Source organism: Boleophthalmus pectinirostris, unplaced genomic scaffold (assembly GCF_026225935.1).
Source record: "Boleophthalmus pectinirostris isolate CB_2022bp ecotype Guang Dong unplaced genomic scaffold, ASM2622593v1 HiC_scaffold_13, whole genome shotgun sequence".
NCBI lineage: Eukaryota > Metazoa > Chordata > Actinopteri > Gobiiformes > Gobiidae > Boleophthalmus > Boleophthalmus pectinirostris.
In genome coordinates this window covers 26341866-26363887 of record NW_026571036.1, presented here as the reverse complement: position 1 = coordinate 26363887, position 22022 = coordinate 26341866, and the positions used below count along the sequence as shown (strand labels likewise).

The following is a 22022-nucleotide window of genomic DNA, read 5'->3' as shown; positions in this document are numbered from 1 at the left end:
CAGCTGCAGCAACCAAAAAAAAACCAAGCAATTCAATCAATTCAACGTCCTTGTGAACCGGGTCTGTTTGCCCAGGGTGGAAAATGGAGTCCAAGCTACTTCAGAGTCCAGTATTAATTATTTTGAGGGGGTATGATGTCCATTAAGCGCAGTCGATTGTACAGTTAAGTAGTGGAGGTAGGTGGGAGAGTAGCCTCCTACCAGACCGAAGCTCTCTCAAAAGGACAGTTCCTCGCTCGCCATCAAATTAAACCCAAGTTTGGGCACCTGGCCTGTGTGCACATCCAAAAAGGCCTCTTAGAACATAATGTTGGACAGTTAGCATTACCATTAACATTAACATTACAAGAGTTCATAAGTCACAATCTGTCACAAGATTAGATTAGCATGCTAGCTGTTAGCATGCTAATGCTAAGCTAACTAGCATTGGCATATGCTACATGGAGCAGGACATAGGGCCCAGACACAATGGCTGACCTTAGCATTAGCATGCTAGCCCTAGCATTAGCACCAGCATGAAAAGCTAACTAGAACAAAAGCCGTCAAATCAATCAATAAATGGGGTTCAGTTCTAACTTACCAGTTCAGTACTGTTTCAATGTATTGGAAGGACACATAACAATGTCGCACAACAGGTCTGGTTCTAAAAAGGTGTGAATGGTGAAGTTAAAAATGGGAAACATGAGAATTTGAAATGAAAACATGTAGATGTACTGACCTTCAAGCTCTGTCCCCTGATTCTCTCCCACACAAGTCAGGGGACCTTATATACTCTGACTGGCGACGTGTGATTGGATAATGGGTGAAATGGGTGGTGTGATGGGCGGTGACAAGGGTGGTGACAAGTCATGTGGAGTGGGGGAAAACCTGGGTTGGATCTGGATAATGGGACTGAATTCTACCCTGGTTACATAGGTCTAAACCAGGTCTAAACCAGGTCTAAACCAGGTCTAAACCAGGAAACTAAAACAGGACTAAAACAGAACTAAAACAGGACTAAACCAGGACTAAACCAGGTCTAAAATAGGAATGAACTGAAAAACGAGTGCAATGTGCCACTTCTAGACACAACTGAACAACTGAGTCACTGCGAACACGCCGACAATCCGTTGGTCCCAGACAGCACCCTCCCTACACGCCACAACTGAACAAAGCCCAGAGTCACCGTGAACGCCACAAACAAACAAAACCACTCACCCATCCAACTGTTGTGTTTCCTTTAAAGTACAGTGTGGTTTATTTGTGAAAAAAGTTAGAAAATAGACCATTTAATGACAAAATACGGAAAATACGGTACTACAATATGTGTGTATGGGTATGTGTTTTTATATAGATGCTGTATATCTGTATTATATATGTATATGTGTGTATTCTGTAAATGTATTTATGTGTGTGTATGTGTGTGTACATATATTTTCTGTAGATGCCCATCAACAGGGAGTTTAAGGGTGGGGGGTTTAAAAGGGAGAAAAATGCAATGCTAACTGGACTATGCATAACTGCAAATAATAATAACACTTGAATAAAAATCACACAAAAAACTGGTAACACCGTGATAGGCCAAGTTACACGCCACATCTGTGGAGAGGCAGCACCATTTCCACAAGAACACTTTTTCTAAGTTTTTTTTAGCAATATATATATGTATAAAAATCTGTACCTTAGTATTGCAATACACAAATATGTCATGCTTTGTAATATAATAATAAATGTTGATTACACTTTTGGCTTTTATATAGGATCCATATCTTTTGGACTGGTTCATGTTAAAGAGCCGTTTAAAAGACTCTCTTTATATTTAATGATATGACCAGAGCTCATTTTATCTACACTACAGACCTCTTCAAAGTCTGTAAACATTGTGACGTTTTCTCCAGGGCGCGGCTGAAACGGAGGCCAAAGAGGAGCTGTGTGTGAACAAGTGTAAGTGTTCATTTTGTTGATTTTAACCATCCTATCTCTTCTTTAAGATATATTGGCATTGAACATGTGGAGCTGCCCCCTAGAGGTGGGAATCTAGAAATGCTCCTGTCAAAAAGAGAACACTTCTGGATTCACCAAGTGTAAGACTCTTGCTCCTCACGGACTGAATGTGGAGTTTGATCAAAGCTGTTTTTTTGTGATAGACTTAAACTATTTCTGTATTTTATAAAATGTTTTTTATGTACATGTCTAAACTGTTGTTTCTTGTTGTAGAGTGGGCTGAACTCACTGGGTGACCTCACTTTGGGACCTCACATTCATTGGGCTGGCAATCATTTTGTGTGCTGTGGTCCAGGACAGAAAAAATATCTGATGAAGGCTTTTTATTTTTTGCTGAAATGTTATTTTGTTAATAAAAAAGCTTTTGGACATCGGCCAACTGAGTGTGCTATGCATTTTTTCACCTTTAAACAAGTGTAAACCAGCTTGTCTTAGGAACATTTTTTTCTTTGTTAAACATAGATGATGCAGAAGAAATGACAGGTTTGGATGAATTTGATCTTGGAACTGTGGGTCTGTACAGTCACTGACTCAGGGGGGGCGTTACAGATACTTTGGTAAATGCTGATAGTGGCAGGCTGACTGACCCATACCCCACACGAGAGTGACCTGGAGACCTGATGGAGCTGTAGAGGACCCAGTGACCGAGTGTTTAGCCGAGTAAAGCGACACACACAACTCAGTGATGCCTCATAACCATAACTATGTATAAGCATCACTTCCCTAAGAAATAGTCTACTAAAACTTTGTGGTTAAGTCTCTTTTTTAATCCAATAAACATAAATATTTTGAAATAAGGCCACTGGTCTGAAAGAACAAAGGAGCACTGACCTGATAAGCCTCTTACAGTAGAATAAACATGTGTAGGCAAACATTCACCTAAATGTCAAGTGAACAATGCACACGTGAAATGGAAACATACCTTACTTTCACATTTCTGTATTGTTCAAATAATAATCAAATGGACAGCAGAGTGACGACAGTGAGGGCAGCAAAGTTTGTTGAGGTATTGGGATTCTGGTTACATTTGTATATACACAGTCAGTGTTGGGGAGTAACAGATTACATGTACTGGAGTTACGTAATCAGAGTACAAATTATGAATAACTGTATTCAGTTACAGTTACTGTTTCAATGAGAGGTAATTGGATTACAGTTACTTTGTTGAAATAAATGGATTACATGGTGGGATTTTCCTATTTTCACATTTTGGGCTAAACTGGGACTAAACCAGGTCTAAACTAGGACCAAACCAGGACTAAACCAGGTCTAAACCAGGAGTAAAACCAGGTCTAAACAATATGACAGCTAACAGTAGGGTGGACATAATTTAAGACAGCAGTGACCTCATATAGAAATCATTCATATCTATCAATAATATTCATCTGGTTAAGTAAAGTCTGGGCTTTTTATTTTCTTTAAGCAGACAAAACATCTCATGTTCACAGATCCTCGTCTTTGCTTCTCTACAGTAAATCTGTTTATGGAGACTTGGGCTCAACAGACAATTTGAAGAGAACAAAGAAGAATTTTCAGGATGTTTTGCTATATTCATGTAGTTTTAAAATACATGTCAATATCAAGTAATCCTAAAGTATTCAGATTACATTACTCACTTTAAGTAATTTAATGGATCACGTTACAAACTATATTTTGGGGTATGTAATCTGTAATCTGTAGGGGAATACATTTTAAAAGTCACCTTCCCAACACTGCACACAGTATTATACTATATAATACACAGTATTATACTACAGAATACACAGTATTATACTTATAATACACAGTATTATACTGGGTTTCTTTAACACACTTTGGACAGAGTTGTCTGGTAGTATTTCAGTTGGTTCCTCTCTTCTTTAAGTGCATAATAGTCTGTCCTTGAGTTTCCAAAGTCACTGTTATAAGATGTTTGTTCTTCACAATGTTCGATAATGCTTCTGTGACCATGAACATCCTCTTCCTCTTGACCATGAAGCATCTCTGGCTCCTCTTCAACTATGTGGTAAAAAAGAAGTATCAAAATTCAAGGTTGGGTGAAGAAATACAACACACAGATATACATATTGTAGATTTGACATAACAAAAGGTTTTCTAGCACAGAGTTGTAGAAAAAGGCATTTGAAGGGACCCTGCAAACAACTTACATCTCCACCTTTTGACCTGCCAGACCCTCCTGCTGCTACAGAAACACAGAGGCGACGAGCTCTGGACTTCAGCGTCCACTGAAGCTTCTCCTGTTTTTCAGTTCCCTGAAAAACAAATAAATGTGTGAGGTGGAGAACATTACAGTAGAAGACATCCACCTTCCCCCCGCTGTAGTCTTAATCCTGCTATTACTTGAATTATTATTGACTTTTGAATGACTTGAGATTTTTTTAAGATATCATTTTTCCAAGATTGGATAACTAGAACTACAAGTGATCTTAACGCTCACTAGTGCACTAAATGTTAGCAATATTTGTCTTAATGTGCAGAAACTTGCTGATTTGTACTGAATAAAACATATAAACATCTTTTCTTTTACCTGATATGAAGCACTGTTTCGTCTTTGTTTGTCTGTTCGTCGTGTTGGATTCAGTCAGAATTCTTTGTTTATTCTGTGAAGGAATGTCTGCAGGTAATTATGCGCTAAGACTTTTAGTTTTGCGCCACAAGTGCAGTTCCTCTTGTTCTGACACCAAAAAACACAGCAAGTAAACATTAAAGTCTGAAAAACTTTACGCATTTACAGGACGCAGTCTTTTACAGACTCACAGGAACATACGACCAAGACTCAAATGTGTTTAAAATGGTTCAAAGTAACAGTGGGAGTGTAAACCATATGAAATGATCAAAGTCTAAATAAAATGTACAGTATGAATAATCCTAAAAAACATAACTTATTATTACAATGCCAAATATGTTTTTTTGTGCACAAAGTGGTTCTGATTTTGGTCTTGGTTCAGCATAAATCAATCTAAAAATGCATGACAAAAAAGATTCAGTTCTTTTAAAAAAATCAAATCAAATGTATTTGTGTAGCACATTTAAAACACCCAAAGTTTACCAAAGTGCTGAACAACATTTTCAGTGAAATAAAACATACAAAAAATCAAGCAGAATAATAATCATAAAATAATAATAACAGCAAGAAGGTGCCAGGGTGTCTCTTCCAAACTCTGGACAAATGTCAAGGAGAAAAGGTGCATTTTGAGTAAGGATTTAAAGTGCTCCAGTGACTGTGCAGTTCTGATGTGCAAAGGTAAATGTTCCACAGTCATGGAGCGACCACAGAGAAGGTTCCATCTCCTCTGGTCCTCAGTCTGGTTCTGGAGACAGCAGGAGGTGCTGGTCAGAAGAGCACAGACCTCTGGATGGAACATGGGGCTGAAGGAGTTCAAAAATAGGAAGGTGCCATTAAGATTCTTCAAAACAATCATTACAATTTTAAAATGGAGTCTAAAATGTACAGGGAGCCAGTGCAGGGATTTAAGAACAGGAGTGATGTGCTCCCTCTGCTTCTCAAGTCTCCAATCAGACTTGGACAGACTTATTCATGTGTTTGTCTCCAGTAGGTTAGATACTGTAATGTTCTGTTCACTGGTATCACCAAACGAGCTGTGAGACGCTGCAGAACATCCAGAACACTGCAGCTCGGGTCCTGACTCGAACTAGGAAGTACGAGCACATGTGTCCTGTGCTCAGGTCTCTGCACTGACTTCCTGTGGCTCAGAGACCTTTAAAGCAGCTCTGCTTGTACAAGTCTCTCCATGGCTGAACACCAAAGTCCATCTGTGACATGTTAGTGCCATCTGAACCGTCTCACACTCTGAGGAGCTCAGGGACCGGCCTCCTGCTGGTGCCCAGAGTCACGACTAAACAAGGGGAGTCAGAGTTTCAGGTTCACGCAGCTAAAATCTGGAACAGTCTGAACATGTGAGACAGACTCGACTTTGACTGTTTAAATCCAGGCTCAAAACGGTTCTGTTTCACTGTGCACATGACTGAAAGGTTTTCATTCCGCACTCTTCATAATTAATGTCTCTCCTGTTTTTTTTATTTTAATCTTTAATTTTATGATGATTATTTATGTTTTGAGTTGTTTTTATTGTGATTTTAATGTATTTCTTATTCTGTAAAGCACAGTGAATAACTTTGTGTACAAATTGTGCTGTACAAATAAACTTGCTTTGCTTTGGCCTTCTTTCCAGTTTAAAGGAGCTGCTGCGTTCTGGAGCCTGCAGGCGCCTGAGCTGTACCTCGTCACTGCAGCACACACAGAGTTACAGCAATCGAGCCGTGAAGTCACAAATACATGAATGGCCTTTTCAAAATGCAGACGTGGAATGTACGATTTGATTAAAAAAGATCCGGTTCCATCCATTCACATTAAGGAACTGTTGAAAACGACAAACGTTACATCTCTGATTCTGAAGTTTAGTTTTCCTGTTCCACGTTTTATGGTCCTGGTTGAGTTTACACTACTCATATGAAACTTAACTGATTAAAGTTCAAACCCCAATTGTCCAAAAACCTATTTAGCGTTCTGAGAGTCTGCAGTGAAGTATCAATACACTGTCAATATTCTTACTACTACAGCGTGCTTCACCTCTTCAAAGAAGGGTAAAAAAACATACTAAGCTCTGAGACTTGCGTCATTTATCGTATGGATGAATAAATAGGTTATAAAAATTGTACCTTACGCATTTCGTGCAGTCTGATGTGTTTCTTTTATTAGCTGACCCGCTCTCACCTTCGTATTATTCAAGAGTATACAGCGCCATGTAAAGCAGGTTACATTATGCATAACACGTCTCTCCTGATTCGGGTATGACTCAATATTTGTGGAACATATTAAGGAGATATAGGCTATCTGTTGGCTGTAGGGCTAAGGTAATGAAACGGGCTGTCTCCATATGAACGCCGAAGCTTTAAGGTCGTGATCTTCTGATATTTTCTTTAGTTGTAGCTTCGTGGCAGTTTAGACGAGCCACAGAATCGAAGAACGAAACGATTCAGTTCAGTGAACAAAAGTCCTTGTTTTGGTTCTTTTTTAGTTTCAGGTTGAGACATTTAATTTAATAGATAGATTTTGAATACAGTTTATATTCTTTGTGCCACATTTAATGACAGATTTTAATCAGCTGTGATCATATTTAAAGTACAGAAGTCGAGAGGGGTCACAACAAACGCAAACGCCGCAGCAAACACAAATGCGACAACACAAACGCAAATGCCGCAACACGTTAAAAAGTCACAACACATCAAAAAGCCACAATGGAAATGACCGCGGGACTCTATTTTCCGACGGACTGATGTGAAGTGAAGAAGAAGAACTACAACGTGAAACAAATAATGATAAAACAATAAATTACTTTTACTTACGTTTCCAACTTCTCCGTTCCTTTACTTTTCACGTTGTAGTTCTTCTTCTTCACTTGCCGCTTGATCGGTCTGTCGGAAAATAGAGTCCTGCGGTCACTTCCGTTGTGGCTTTTTGATGTGTTGCGGCATTTACGTTTGTGTTGTGGCGTTTGTATTTGTTGCTGCTTTTTCATTAAAATACAGTCCCGCGGTCATTTCCGTTGTGGCTTTTTGTTGTGTTGTCGCATTTGTATTTGTTGCGGCGTTTGCGTTTGTTGTGACCCCTCTCGGCTTCCGTATTAAAGGGCCCATCTCATGCAAAATCAACTTTTCAGAGCTTTCTACCTTCTAAGAGTGATGTGTGGGCCTTTTATTTGTCGGCAAAGTGGTTTTTAGATTGGTTCGGTGTTTTTTTAACAAATTGCAGCGTATTTCTGCCACCCTCCCACGTGACAACGAACTAAAGCTGCTACAATGAGGACGCGGCAGATACACCTATGACGCGTTTGACGTAGTAGAAAGCTCTTCACACCCGCCCCCCTCCCATCGCCCCCAGGCATTAGCTGACAATTCCCACATGAACACTTAAACTAAAGCGACAGCATAAGCTCATTTTTCCACACTGCAGTGAACATGATATAATAAGTTTATCTACTACTGTTTATTAATACTTTACCAATCAGTAATGTTCAGCTGATGTTGACGCGGTGCTTGAGCTTCGTGCTCCTCAAAGTCCGATTCTGGGTCCAACACATGCGGCTGAATGCGCTGTATCACCGTGATGAATAAAAGTTTATTCCTACCACTATCAGGGTTCGTCCTTCCTGTAGATCAATCCTGCCCATCGCCTTCACCTTTCACTATTTTTCAATTCCATTGGGAAGAGAAACAGTTTAAACAGAGGTTTGCAGTCACACACATCTAATTCCCTTTTGCAGTTATGGAGTTTGCAAACCAATTTCTCGAGCCGTTTTCTGCTGTTAGGATCCAACAACCACACAATTACGATGTCCGAATCCCAAAACTAAAATATGACAATATCAGAACCTGAAACAAAAGTGATATGAAAACTTGAAAAGATCGACTTTGACAACAGACACATCCCACTGGGAAAACAAACATGGTGGTTTGATGCTCACTTTTTCGGAAAATCCTTCCCAGTATGCATTGCGCAATGATCGGAAGTCCGAGATTCTTGATGTGTCAATAGTCGGCCTTTCATAGTTCCTGGTCTGTGCCTCCAAGAAATCAGTAAGATTTCAGAACTATTGTGCAATGGATGTTCCAAAACCCAAATTGTGCTTGTTTATGTGCAGAAGATACAATGTGAAAAGAGTTATTTTGCATGAGATGGACCCTTTAAAGGTCCTAGATTAAACGAAATTGATTTGTGTGACATTTAAACCATGTTATAATGCTGTTACCTCCTCAAAAACATACTGGAGTTGTGTTTTGTTTCATTCACACATGTTGGAGTAACCCTTTATTATGAGTCTGTCTACATCTCCAAAGCTCAAAATGCTCTGTTCCAAATTGTGATGTCATCAAGTGGTAGTTTTCAACTGAACAGCTCCTTTTACCTTTTGTTCAGTAGAGATTGGCAATTCCACGACTATGATTTCAGTCGTGGAATTGCCAATCTCTGTTGACGATTCTTGTGAACATGTGTGGAGTTTAAAAATACAATGGATAATTTTTCCTTATTACCACATGACATCACAAGGTGGAACAGAGTGTTTTCAATTTGAGAGAAGAACCCAGGCTGTTCACTTTGTGTTTGTCCATTAAAAATGTGAATAAAACAAAACACAACTCCAGGTCTTTTTTGTGATGAGGAAACAACATTATGAGCCCTTTAAAGAAATTGTTTGGGTTTTTTGACATGAATCTGGGTGGCATCCCCGTCAACAGAGTCATGCATCAACACTGACTTACCCCCCGACATCATCCGCTGAGCTCGTCCGGTTTTGGTGCTGATGAACCTCTGGCAAGTTGGCTGGGGTCACGAAAAGAAAGCGATTTTCTTCTCAAAACAATATGTGTTCAAAAAAGTGATACAGTTGAATCCTTGTATCATTTGTTCATGTTTTTTCAGTGTAAAACCAAAAATAAGAAAATTAAAAAACAACTGTTTTCTTCTTTATTTGTCTCCAAAACCAAAATGAAAAAACAGATAACGATTACATTTTTTCAGTTTTGTGTTTAAATGAATAATGGAAAAAATGGATAATGACCGTTTCCCGTTTCCATGACTTAAACTGCAATGCCGGACTTTTGCGCTGCACACGGACTGAACCAGGACTAAAACAGGACTAAACCGTGTTCAGTCCTCATCTGGTCCCAGTCTCAGTCCTAGTCTCAGTCCTGGTCTGGTCCCAGAGCTGGTTCAGTCCTGGTTCAGTCCGCCATCGCAGTTTAAGTCACGAAAACGTGAAACGGCCGTGATCTGTTTTTTCCATTATTCATTTAAACACAAAATCAAAAACTGAAAACAGTTTTTTTTTCATTTTGGTTTTGGAGACAAATATTGAAGAAAAGTGTTGTTTTTTTTTTCTTATTTTTGGTTTTATATTGAAAAACGAATGATACACAGATTCATTTGCATCACAAACTGTTGTCCATGAAAAAGTCAGACCTCATAATCACTTGGCACTATTTTGTCTCCGTTCGTATCACTGCACTCTGCCTCCAGCTCACAGCCGCGCCTGTTTCACTCTGTTTACTGCTTGGAAAGTTAACAACACCGTCATGCATTATTTAACTTTTCTGGTGGGGAAGGCAAACACCTGTTTGTCTCCATGGACATGTTGTTTGCTTTGCCTAGAATATGGAATCAAACTTCTGCATCTCATGTTTATTCAGTTACACATGTTTGTATCGCTGAAAAACACCTTAAAAATGTATTTTACTAAGAGTGGGTTCACCTCTCCATAGATCTGAACTGTAACGCCACCTGCTTGCCTCCTTGGAAGTAAAGAGGTCATTTTAATGCCACACTGTGGAACCTCCTCCAGAAAAGTTTCACACTGCACATACAACTAAATATTTTTGTTATTTAGCCCAACACCACTTAAACTTTTCACACCAAGCACTAACAAGTACCAGATCTAAACCAGGTCTAAAACAGGACTATTCCCGGTCTCATCTAGGACTAATGGGTGAAGTATAGTTCTGCGTTTTTGGTTTATGGATCTGCGTCGAGGTCTATGCACCGCAAAGTAATTCACCACCAGAACACTAGGGGGCGAGGATATATGTCCATTCATATATACAGTCTATGCGTGTGACCTGCAGATGTATAATGTCTGAAAAGTTTAACATGAACCATCTCTAACGTGATAAAAGCACAGAACAGACTCACCATTAGTACAATATCCCTCTGTCAAAGAAAGTACTCATATTCCACTGAGTCGTGTCCTTTTTAAGTCCGACAGAAACTGAACCACATCAGCTCACAAGGAGCAATCTGTTTTTTGAGCGCATAGTTTATGCAAGTTAGCCATGTGGTTTTAAGTTTCATTTCTGTAAAACGTAAACACATATGCTCAAAGCTGCATTAAACACATTATTTCTCAGCGTATACTGAAAGAAAGGAAAGCTGAGTATAGGAAATGTCTGTAGAATGGTGGACCAATCACAGCTCTTATTGTCTGCGTCACTTCCCCTGCTGTCTGCGTCGTTTCAACACGTAGTTAGAAAATTTCGGAGGTGCACGTCGGTCGATGCAGAGACTCTATGGACGGGGTGCTCGTAGACGCAGACTCTCTGCGTAAATGCAGACTCTCTGCATCATGACGCAGACAATTTGACTTATCTAGGACTAAACCAGGTCTAAAAGTGGACTACATCATTACCACTGTAGTTCAAAACAAGAAAATATCCAAATGACGACAAAACAATGGATAAATTAATGCAAAAGTATGCAAACCCACAAACTGAAAAGCTGTCCATGAACCACGTGAAGGATCATTTGAGAAACACAATACACAATCTCCTGTATTTTTCCATTTACCAAGTTTACCTTTATAGTTGCTGTCTTATCTGTCTAATGTACACTACAATTCTATGGGCACATTGTTGTTTAGCCTTGTGTGGGTTTGTAAATCCATAAATATGACACATGTCTTCTGTTTTCTTACGGTGAGTCCCGATGGGGAATGGATGAAGCTGACTGTGAAGATAATGGTGATGGTACACAAGCACAAACATGCATTATATTTGCTTCTGAGAAAAAAAACATATTGATAAAACCTTAAACTAATCTTTGTAGATGTAATGAATTCTCGTTTTCTGTAAAAGTAACTGAGAGCAGACAACCCCCTCACAACAAACAATTGGTATTGAACATTACAAGGTCCTATATAACGCAAAATCGACTCTTGTGTTATAATGCAGTTACCTCCTCAAAAACAGACCTGGAGTTGTGTTTTGTTTCATTCACACATGTTACAGTGTTAGAGTCAAGTTATTATCAGTCTGTCTGCATCTCCAACGCTCAGAATGTTCTGTTCCACATTTGAGATTGGCAATTCCGGGGCTGAAAGTAGTATGGAGTTTGAAGTGTGTGAAGCGCTCCTCGTCTTATCACATGACTTCACAGTTTGGAACAGAGTGTTTTCAGTTTGAGAGAAAAACTCAGCCTATATTTGCAGGGTGTGTGAGTTAAATGTAATGTAATATGTGAATTAGGGACGGGCATGATTAGTCGATTAATCGATAATTGATCATTAAGAATTTCATCGATTACGTTCATTTTAATCAACAAACCGAATGCAGTTTGCTGTGCGTAGTGTGACCAAACAGGGGTCTGTACATGTGTCTCTCTGCACTCAGAAGGAGCCAGCAAATGCAAACATTCGGTCAGTCTGCAACGTACCGAAGCACAAATGTGTATTTAACGATGATTTGTACAAGAAATTCCACACTTTCCGTTGTGTTCGGGACAAGTGTGAGTCCATGTGCACAGTGTATAAAGCAGCACATATGTTTCTGTGTCCAGTGGGAAAAGGTTTTGCCAGGTGAGAGTCGCACAATGTCGATGACGAGTCCCCACCTCCCTCCCCCCGTACGGTGTCCTGGTTTTGACAAACACAATATGGTCACACTAACCTGTATTTCACTGAGTCATGTCTTTTAATCCGACAGAAGTTGAACCGCATCAGCGCAAAAGAGCTATATTTTTATCTTTGCTTAGTTTATGCAAATTAGCAATGCGGTTTTAAGTTTTGTTTCTGTGAGAGTTGCGCAAAACTGAAATAAAAAGTAACCACTCTAGAGCCACATCAGCCGTTTGACATTATAATGTGTTTAAATGTCGTAAAGTTGAATTTATTTATGCAGATTAGTTGTGCAGATAGTAATAATAATGATGATCATTTTAATATAAAAACGTTAATGATTAATCGATAATTGATCGTTAATTCTTCCGACGATCGATTAAGAAAATTTCATCGAATGCCCATCCCTAGTGTGAATGAAACAAAACACAACTGAAACAAATTAACATTGATCAGAAAATAGCATTAATATGAGTCACATTTTCTCTTAAATACTGTTGATTTTTTGAGTCAAAAATTGTATCTGTCACATGATTATGAAAGAGGATAGAAAAGACATACGCTGCTCCATAGTATAATGTCTATTTCTGTCTAAAAAAAAAGCTGAACAAAACACAGGTCTACACAATTAACCTTTTTCTTATTGTATTATCATGAACAAAAACAAATGTCAAATTGATTCTTGCCTCTAAAGTTGTTATTGTCATGCTAATCCAAATAAAACCACCGTAAAATCCGGACTATTGCGCGTACTTGAATATAAGCTGCATCAACTAAATTTTAACAAAATTTTTTAATTGTATATAAGAGTCCGCACCTGAATATAAACCACAGGTGTCCACGTCTTCAAGAACATTTTCAAGATCAGGCCGTCCGCTTTTATCGCTTTTATCTTTTTGCATTGAGTCAGTTCGTCACGCTGCCCTCGCCAAAATCTCACCATCGACTCACTGATGTCGAGTTCACGTGCAGCAGCTCTGTTTACTTTTTCTACAGCCACATCAGTCGCCTTGAACTTAAAAGCTGCATCATCTGCATTTCTTTGTGTGTTTTCCATGAGGAGGGTGTGTGTATGAAGCACAAAATAACTGTTCAAAACAAAATCAAATGAGCATCTTCCTCGGCACTTCACCCCCGTCTCTCCTACTGCGCATGTCTCCTGCAGAAAGAGTCTCTTCCTGTCTGGATCATGTCAGTGTCTTGGAGGATTTCAGCAGATTTCAGACTCTCTCGGGGGCGGGGCTAAGTGTATCAATCAGGTATGAGTGGATGTTCGGCTACTGAAGTTTGAAACGATTTTTCCCGTCAGTTACGCACACGGGTAAGACGTATCCCCCTCACTAATGTTCATTTAACATCATAACTTATTTTATCACACGGCGATAAACTCTTTGAATGCACTGACAATATCACGAGCAAGTGCAGCAACTTCATGTGAACCCTAGATCCATGTGTGAGCCACACAGACAGCGATGTTTTCTGCACTCAGGCTGCATGTATCCACTGTGTTGCCAAACCACAGACCTTAAATAAGAATGGACACTGTGCCAAACAAAAATTCCGTCCATATATTCACCGCATCGTTTTATTTGTCGCAGGGTTCAAAGTGTGAGAAAAAAGTAGCGGCTTATAGTCCAGAATTTACGGTACCCAATTCTACCTAAGCAGTAAACACTAAAGCCAAATGTTAATGCTTATATAAAAAGTTGAAAACATTTCATTTCAAAAAGAGCATTTAGGCTTTGTTCAAATTTACTAACCCAACAATTCTGCTTTCTTTCTACTTTCAGAAAACTGCTGTTTTGAAGAAGCAAAAATCAAGCCAAATTTACTCACAATCACCAAGTAAACTCCTGCGCAAGAATCAACACTAAGTGACGATTTAGATGTGAATTTCTCTTCCATGTTTAAGTCCATCTTGTGCTACTAATTCAATAATTCTGCTTATAGTGTTTGCAATGTCTCTTTTTTTTTTTTTTTACTTTCAAATTTTACTTTTTACTTTCAGAAAACTGCTGTTTCGAAGAAGCAAAACTTAACGACAATCACCGAAATCAACAGTAGGTGACAATTTGGATTTGTGTTTCTCTTCCATGTGTAAGTTCTTCTTGTAGGAATCTTCTTTGCACTACTAATTCAACAATCGTGCCTTTTTCTTTCTACTTTCAGAAAACTACAATGCAAAGAAGCAAAAATCAACTTACCAAGAATCACTAAATACAGTCCTGCTCAAAAATCAACAGGAGGAGATTTAATTCTTTCTCTCTCTTTTTTCTTTTTACTTCCAGAAAACTGTAATTTCGAAGAAGGAAAAATCAAGCCAAACTTACCGACAATCACCAACTACACTCCTGCCCGGAAATCAACAGCATGTGACTATATAGATGTGGATTTCTCTTCCATATTTAAGCACTTTTTGTGCTACTAATTCAAGAATGCTGCTAATTTTGATTTCTATGTCTCGCTTTCTTTTTTTCCTTTCTACTTTCAGAAAACTGCAATTTCGAAGAAGCAAAAATCAAGCCAAACATACCGACAATCCTCAAGTAAACTAAACAGTCGGTGACAATTTGGATGTGAATTTCTCTTCCATGTTTAAGTCCATCTTGTGCTACTGATTCAATATTCTGTCTATACTGTTTGCAATGTCTCTTTTTCTTTTCTACTTTCAGAAAACTGCTGTTTCAAAGAAGCAAAAATCAAGCCACAACTTAACAACAATCAGCAAAAATACTCCTGCCCAGAAATCAACAGTCGGTGACAATTTGAATGTGTATTTCTCTTCCATGTTTAAGTTCTTCTTGTGGAAATCTTCTCCTATTCCTTATTCTACCAGTTCTACAATTACTAAATTCTACTAAAATATTGTTTGCAATGTCTCATTTTCTTTTCTACTTTCAGAAAACTGCAGTTTGAACAATCACTCCTGCCCAAAAATCAACAGTATGTGACAATTTGGATGTGGATTTAGATTCTCTTCCATATTTAAGTACTTTTTGTCCTACTAATTCAAGAATTCTGCTAATGTTGATTGCTGTCTCTCTCTTTTTTTTTTTTTCTTTCTACTTTCAGAAAACTGCAATTTCGAAGAAGCGATAATCAAGCCAAACTTACCGACAATCACCAAGTAAACTCTTACCTAGAAATCAACAGTCGGTGACAATTTGGATCTGTATTTCTCTTCCATGTTTAAGTCCTTCTTGTGGAAATCTTCTGGCATTCCTTATTCTACCAGTTCTACATTTACTAAATTCTACTAAAATATTGTTTGCAATGTCTCTTTTTGTTTTCTACTTCCAGAAAACTGCAATTTCGAAGAAGCAAAAATCAACTTACCAACAATCACCAACTACACTCCTGCCCAAAAACTCAACAGTCGGTGACAATTTGGATGTGAATTTCTCTTCCATGTTTAAGTCCATCTTGTGCTACTGATTCAATATTCTGTCTATATTGTTTGCAATGTCTCTTTTTCTTTTCTACTTTCAGAAAACTGCTGTTTCAAAGAAGCAAAAATCAAGCCACAACTTAACAACAATCAGCAAAAATACTCCTGCCCAGAAAATCAACAGTCGGTGACAATTTGGATGTAAATAAATTCTACTAAAATATTGTTTGCAATGTCTCTTTTTCTTTTCTACTTCCAGAAAACTGCAAATTCCAAGAAGCAAAAATCAACTTACCAATAATCACCAAGTACACTCCTGCCCAGAAATCAACCGTAGGTGACAATTTGGACGTGTACTTCTCTTCCATCTTTAAGTCTTTGTTGTGAAAATCTTCTAGCGTTCCGTGCACTTGAGAGTTAAGAGGAAAACAGTCCTACACGCACCTACACGCTTCAGTTTTCCCAACATGCTGTTTCCTGGCAATACCGAGAGCTGTCATAACCAAACGGAGTGAGACGCTGCCTCTGCTGACACCTGTTATAAAAGCATGAAACCCCCACCGCATGGACAATTTACTCCAGAGCGCGGCACACGGCCCCTACGTCTATCCCCCCCCTTCCCCGCCACTTCCTCTACGGCTGCGCGCTAATCTACAAATAACAACACCGCTACATCCAGATTGTAATTACTCTTAGCCTCGTATAGAAAATCCCCCTAGGGTGTGGCCAAATCATAGCTTTGACAGGGAATGTACATGGAGACAGATCAGTAATTATCGTCTAAAGAAACTATCAAAACTATCAAACGCTATTTTATCTGTTTTTTAATCCTCGTAATTTGGTTTTAGTCTTTGTAGAAACACAACAGGTGACATTGTTTAGATTAAATTGACAAGAGAAAGGGATTATTATCTTCCAGGGATTAACCGTGCACAGCAGGGCATGTCTTTCTATGAATATAAAACAAGTGAATCAATTAAAGCGTATCAGCATAGGTGCACTGTGTGACTTTCTCGAAGTTTAGTTTGGCGTGTGCAGGGCAGCGTGACATTAAAGCGGACCTGTTTTGCAAACTCGACTTTTTTGAGTTTTTATCCAGGCTTTTTCTTCTATTTAGTGTTGTTATGCATGTTTGAGCACTAGATTTTTTGGACTATAAGTAGCTCTGGCGTAAGTCGCAACAGCCAAAAAATGAGTAATGAAGAAGAAAAAAAACATATAAGTCGAGGATTATAAGTCGCAGTTTGGGGGAAATGTATTTTATAAAATCAGAGACCAGGAACCGACATTTCCTGTGTAAAGTCAAGTTGTAGTAATAACAATAGAAGAGAGAACAACAGACTGTTAACGTCACATATGAACAGTTCTTCAGATAAACTATAACATAAACAACAGAACAAGTTTACCAAACTCTCCATCTCACTCCAAATCACTAAATCCATTCAATTCTTCATCCTCGGTGTCACTTCTGAACAACTCAGCCTCGACCTCCGGAGGTAAACAGAGCGTCGCTTCCTCTTCTGTGTCGCTGTCGTCAGACTCAACCTCAGTTCCAGTTAGAATTATTCGGGGCTTTCTGAATCCTGACAGGATGGTTTCCAGGCTTTGCCCATCCATCCAGTGACTTCAGAAAAGTTTCATGGTGCATCCTCCAAATGTCACAAGTTTCTCTCTCACTCGAAACTTTCTTTCTGCTGCTCGATTTCCATTTTCAGCTGCAGATTTCACAACTTTCATCTTGTATTCTACAAAATCAGATTTTCTTTTTGGGGGCATTTGTGTTCAGTGTTCTCTGTCATCTTTATAAGTTTGTTTAAATTGTTCAGAAGTAATGGTGTGATCGACTGACATGATACAGACAGGACAGAGGCTCTTTCTGCAGGAGACATGTGCAGTAGAGTGAAGTGACAGTGGTACAGGAGGAACAGGAGCAGCAGATACTCACACTCAAGACTAAAGCCTCTCACCACTTCACTGTCAACATTTGAATATATAATATATATACACCGGAGTATAAATCGCAGGAAACACCCAAACCATGAAAAAAAAGTGCCACTTATAGTCCGAAAAATACGGTAAACATTGTTCTCCTGTATTTAAGATCAATCCCCACTTCTCTTTACTTCTCCAGTATATTTTCATAATTGGTGATACATCGGCAGCATTGTGTAGTTATTCTGGTACAAATGAAAAACTTCTATCTAGTGTGATCTGTGGCCGTCCATCACAGGCGCTGACAGCTGTGTGGCTTTTTGTTGAGATTATGTTTACAGCGACGTCAGCTCCCAGTGAGCACTGCAGTTTTCTAACACAGCAGTCAGAGGACAGTGCATGATGTAACTTTTTGGTTGGGGGTCCGTCACCTGCTTGTTTCTATGGGTATATCACTGCTCTGCCTGGAATGTTCCACAGTGTGACATTAAACAGTTCTACCTTGCAAGTATTAAATTGCATGTGGTTTTACAGCTCAAAACTTCATAGAAAAAACAGACATTCTGACTGTGACTGGAGTCGCCTCTCCACAGATCTGACCTGTAACTTGCTCTAGTTTGGTCTCCGTGGAGATAGAAAGGTTTAATACATTTGAAACATTCCAGACATAGTAATAACATCTCCACGGAGACAAGCATTTGACAAACCCTCCACCGGAAAAGTTACACAATGCAGCTTTAAGTGGTTTTAGATGAATATTGCGATTTAAAATTTGCAAATGAAAACACAGTGATCCACAGGTATCGTTGATTATAACTGTTTAAATTTATGAATCTCCATCACCTATTTGCATCCATGTAGACAGCAGGACATTTTACAGGTTAGAGCTGCGGAGAGGCGATCCAACTCACAATAAAAAATTGGAGCTGAACAATTTGCAGTGTGGGGAGTAACAGATTACATGTGCCGGAGTTACATAATCAGAGTACAAATTATGAGTAACTGTATTCAGTTACAGTTACTGTTTCAATTAGTGGTAATTGGATTACAGTTACTTTGTTGAAATAAATGGATTACACAGTGGTATTTTCCTGTTTTCACATTTTGGGCTAAACCAGGACTAAAACCAGGACTAAACCAGTACTAAACCAAGACAAAAAAAAAAACAAAAAAAAACAGGACTAAATCAGGACTAAAAACAAGTCTAAAACCAGAACTAAACCAGGACTAAAATAACAAGGACTAAACCAGGACTAAACCAAGACAAAAAAAAACAAAAAAAACAGGACTAAATCAGGACTAAAAATAAGTCTAAAACCAGAACTAACCCAGGACTAAACCAGGACTAAACCAGGACTAAAACCAGGATTAAAATCAGGACTAAAAACAGGACTTAAACCAGGACTAAAACCAGGACTAAATCAGGACTAAACCAGGATTAAATTCAGGACTAAAAACAGGACTAAAACCAGGACTAAAATTAGGAAACTATCAAGTAATCCAGGATTATGTTACTCACTTTAAGTAACTTAATGGATTCCGTTACAAACTACATTTTGGGGTCTGTAATCTGTAGGGGAATACATTTTAAAAGTAACCTTCCCAACACTGACAATTTGGGATATGTAATTACAATTTTACTGCGATCAGATGTGAAATTTATGCTTTAATAATCTGATTCTGTTCAAAGTTCACATTTCAAACACGTCCAGAAAAACTGAAAACAAAAAAAAAACAAAAACACTGAAATATGAAATAATACAAGAACCATAGATTTTTGAAGATCTGAACTACAATATTAACAGTTTTTATGCAGAATAAGATGAGATGAAATGAACCTTGCAGCTTTAGTAAGAATGTGCATTTTCAAAGTTTTTAGCAATAAAATAACTGTAATTGAATAAATGCAAAATAGATCAGTTAAAGTCAAACTGTAGAACGTTTCAAGCAAAGCGTCACAATCTCCTTGGACACAAACACGTACTCCCCACTAGAAAGGTTCCACGGTGCGCCTTTAAGTGGAGAATTCTTTGATAACAGTGTGATCATCTGTAGTAAGGGACAGCTATTTTCATGATCTTGTTTACGCCGATCATTGAAGAGGGCTGTTTAATTCAATGATGCTTGATGTTTTCTCTTTGTTCGTAAGCCCATGGCCGCGTCTAATGTAGCCTGGAGCATGTGTCTGTGTTTAACACCCTCTTCACTTTTGTCCCAGAGATCTTTGCACCTCTTTACGTGTGAAAACTGGCAGTAAAAACATCAAATACACCAACAAGGAATAAAACGGAAGCTACAATACGCCCCAGTGCTCTGACTTACGTTGAGAAATTGGATTGGTGGTTTTCGGATGTTAGAAGGGGATACTAAGTGTACTTTGTCATTAAAGGTCCTATATTTTTCAAAAGTGGCTAATGTGAGTTTCAAGTTGTGTTATAATACTGTTTCCTCATCAAAAAAAAAAAAAACTGTGCGGGGCTGGACACATTTTGAATGCTCACTGCGATGATAAACTGCAGTCCCACAAACTAAATATGAGTGTAAAGTAAAATATACAAATAATGAATGTAAACATAGCATGCATAATTTGTGCTGGGTATTTTATTTGGCATTAATAAAAACATTTTAAGCAGCAGACCGTCCCCCCTCCCGTACGCCGAGCAGACAGTCCCTCCTTCCATATGTCACGTGGGTTTCAAACATAACCAGGACTAAACCAGGTCTAAAACCAGGATTAAAACAGGACTAAAACAGGATTTAGCCAGGACTTAACCATGCCGCTGGACCGCCCACCGCGCCTCCTCCCATACGCAGCCCAAATCCTTTCGCTTCTCCGTGTCTGATAGAGCTTAAGAAAGCAAAGGTTCCCATCCTGCGGGACTTGCAGGTGGAAGAGGGACAAAATATTGCAAATGCGGAAGGAAGCGGGACTGAAAATTACAATTCTTTGCGGGAGCGGGACTGCACACTGCAGGAACAGGACTGAAAATTCACATTTTGAAAGCTCATTGCGGGAGTGGGCGGTAGCAGGACTGCATGATGCTGGAGCGGGCGGGTGGGATGATAAACTGCAGTCCCACAAACTAAATATGAGTGTAAAGTAAAATATACAAATGATTAATGTTTGTCTATCATACATCATTTGTGCTGGATATTTTATTTGGCATTAATTAAAACATTATAAGCAGCCTAAATCTGTGGATTTGGTCTAATCTTGTAGACAGACTGGCACCACCTAGTGCCTCCACTCAGTTTAATTTCTCTCCAGTGACTAGGTCAGTAATTAAAATACAGTAGACGGTTTGCAAAAACTCCAGAAGTGCAAGTTCGGGCACCAGCCACAATCGGGGTCAGCCTTATCATCAGAAGACCCTCTAGTCAGAAAATCCATGTTCAGGTAGTGTTTTCAGTAGACCACAGATCTTGTAGGGTATTTTCCAAATTTTCACCTCAAAGTTCATAAAGACATTAATTTCTATATGAACTTCCAATTGTGTGAACAAATTGAAAATAAGAGGCCTTGCTATTTTTAGCTCAGCTCAAAGTATATGTACTATTTAGGCATGTCATAAAAATGCTCCTGTTCTGGGTATCCCGCCTGGTCGTATTGAAAAGGGCCAACTGTAAGGCATTTTTAGCTCAGCTTGTGAACTGTAAACTCAAGCTGAGGTTATGCGATCACCCATTGTCCGGCGTCCGTCCGTCCGTCTGTCTGTCCGTAAACCATGGCTGGACTGGGCTAGACTGTTTGACGTACAGAGTCCATATGAATGTCTTTAGATACCTTAGGGTAATAGCTCTTTCCAATTCTTGAATGTCACAGTGACCTACTTTGTGGATCTTATAGGGCAAAGTTCACTTTTCCAATGCATTTCAATGGGAACTAGATTTGTTTATAATATGAAGGATTTTTACAACAAGATCCTTTTCACTATGCCAAATTATTATCCCTACCATGACCTTTGTCCCATACCAGCCATTTGACCTTGATCCATTTTCCAAGGTCACAGCAGCCATTTCAAACCAATAGAAGAGGTAATGATTTTCTGACTAGTGGGCCTTCTGATTAAAGGGCCTTCTGACTAGCTTAAGCTGATCTTAAGAAAGCGAACGTCCCCATCTTGCAGAATTTTTTGGTTGGGAGTTGGACAAAGTATTGCAGATATCGCAGGAATGACAGTTACAATTCTTTGTAGGTGCTGGAGGGAGCGGGACTGAACATTCTGAGCCCGCGCAGACCTCTACTTCAATGCACTCAAAGCGCTTTACATCAAGGAACCACTCACCCATTCAACGCACGACACAACGAGAGTATT

General features: G+C 39.0%; 1 protein-coding gene across 1 annotated transcript in view; it reads right to left on the bottom strand.

The window, feature by feature from the left end:
- The window catches only part of opn8a (opsin 8, group member a), an 84577-nt gene extending 68435 nt beyond the window's left edge, over nt 1-16142 (bottom strand). Inside the window, exon 1 of the mRNA XM_055149287.1 lies at nt 16070-16142. Coding sequence (XP_055005262.1) covers nt 16070-16142 — 73 coding nt within the window. The remainder of the gene's footprint in view (nt 1-16069) is intronic.
- Nucleotides 16143-22022: the final 5880 nt, after the last annotated feature.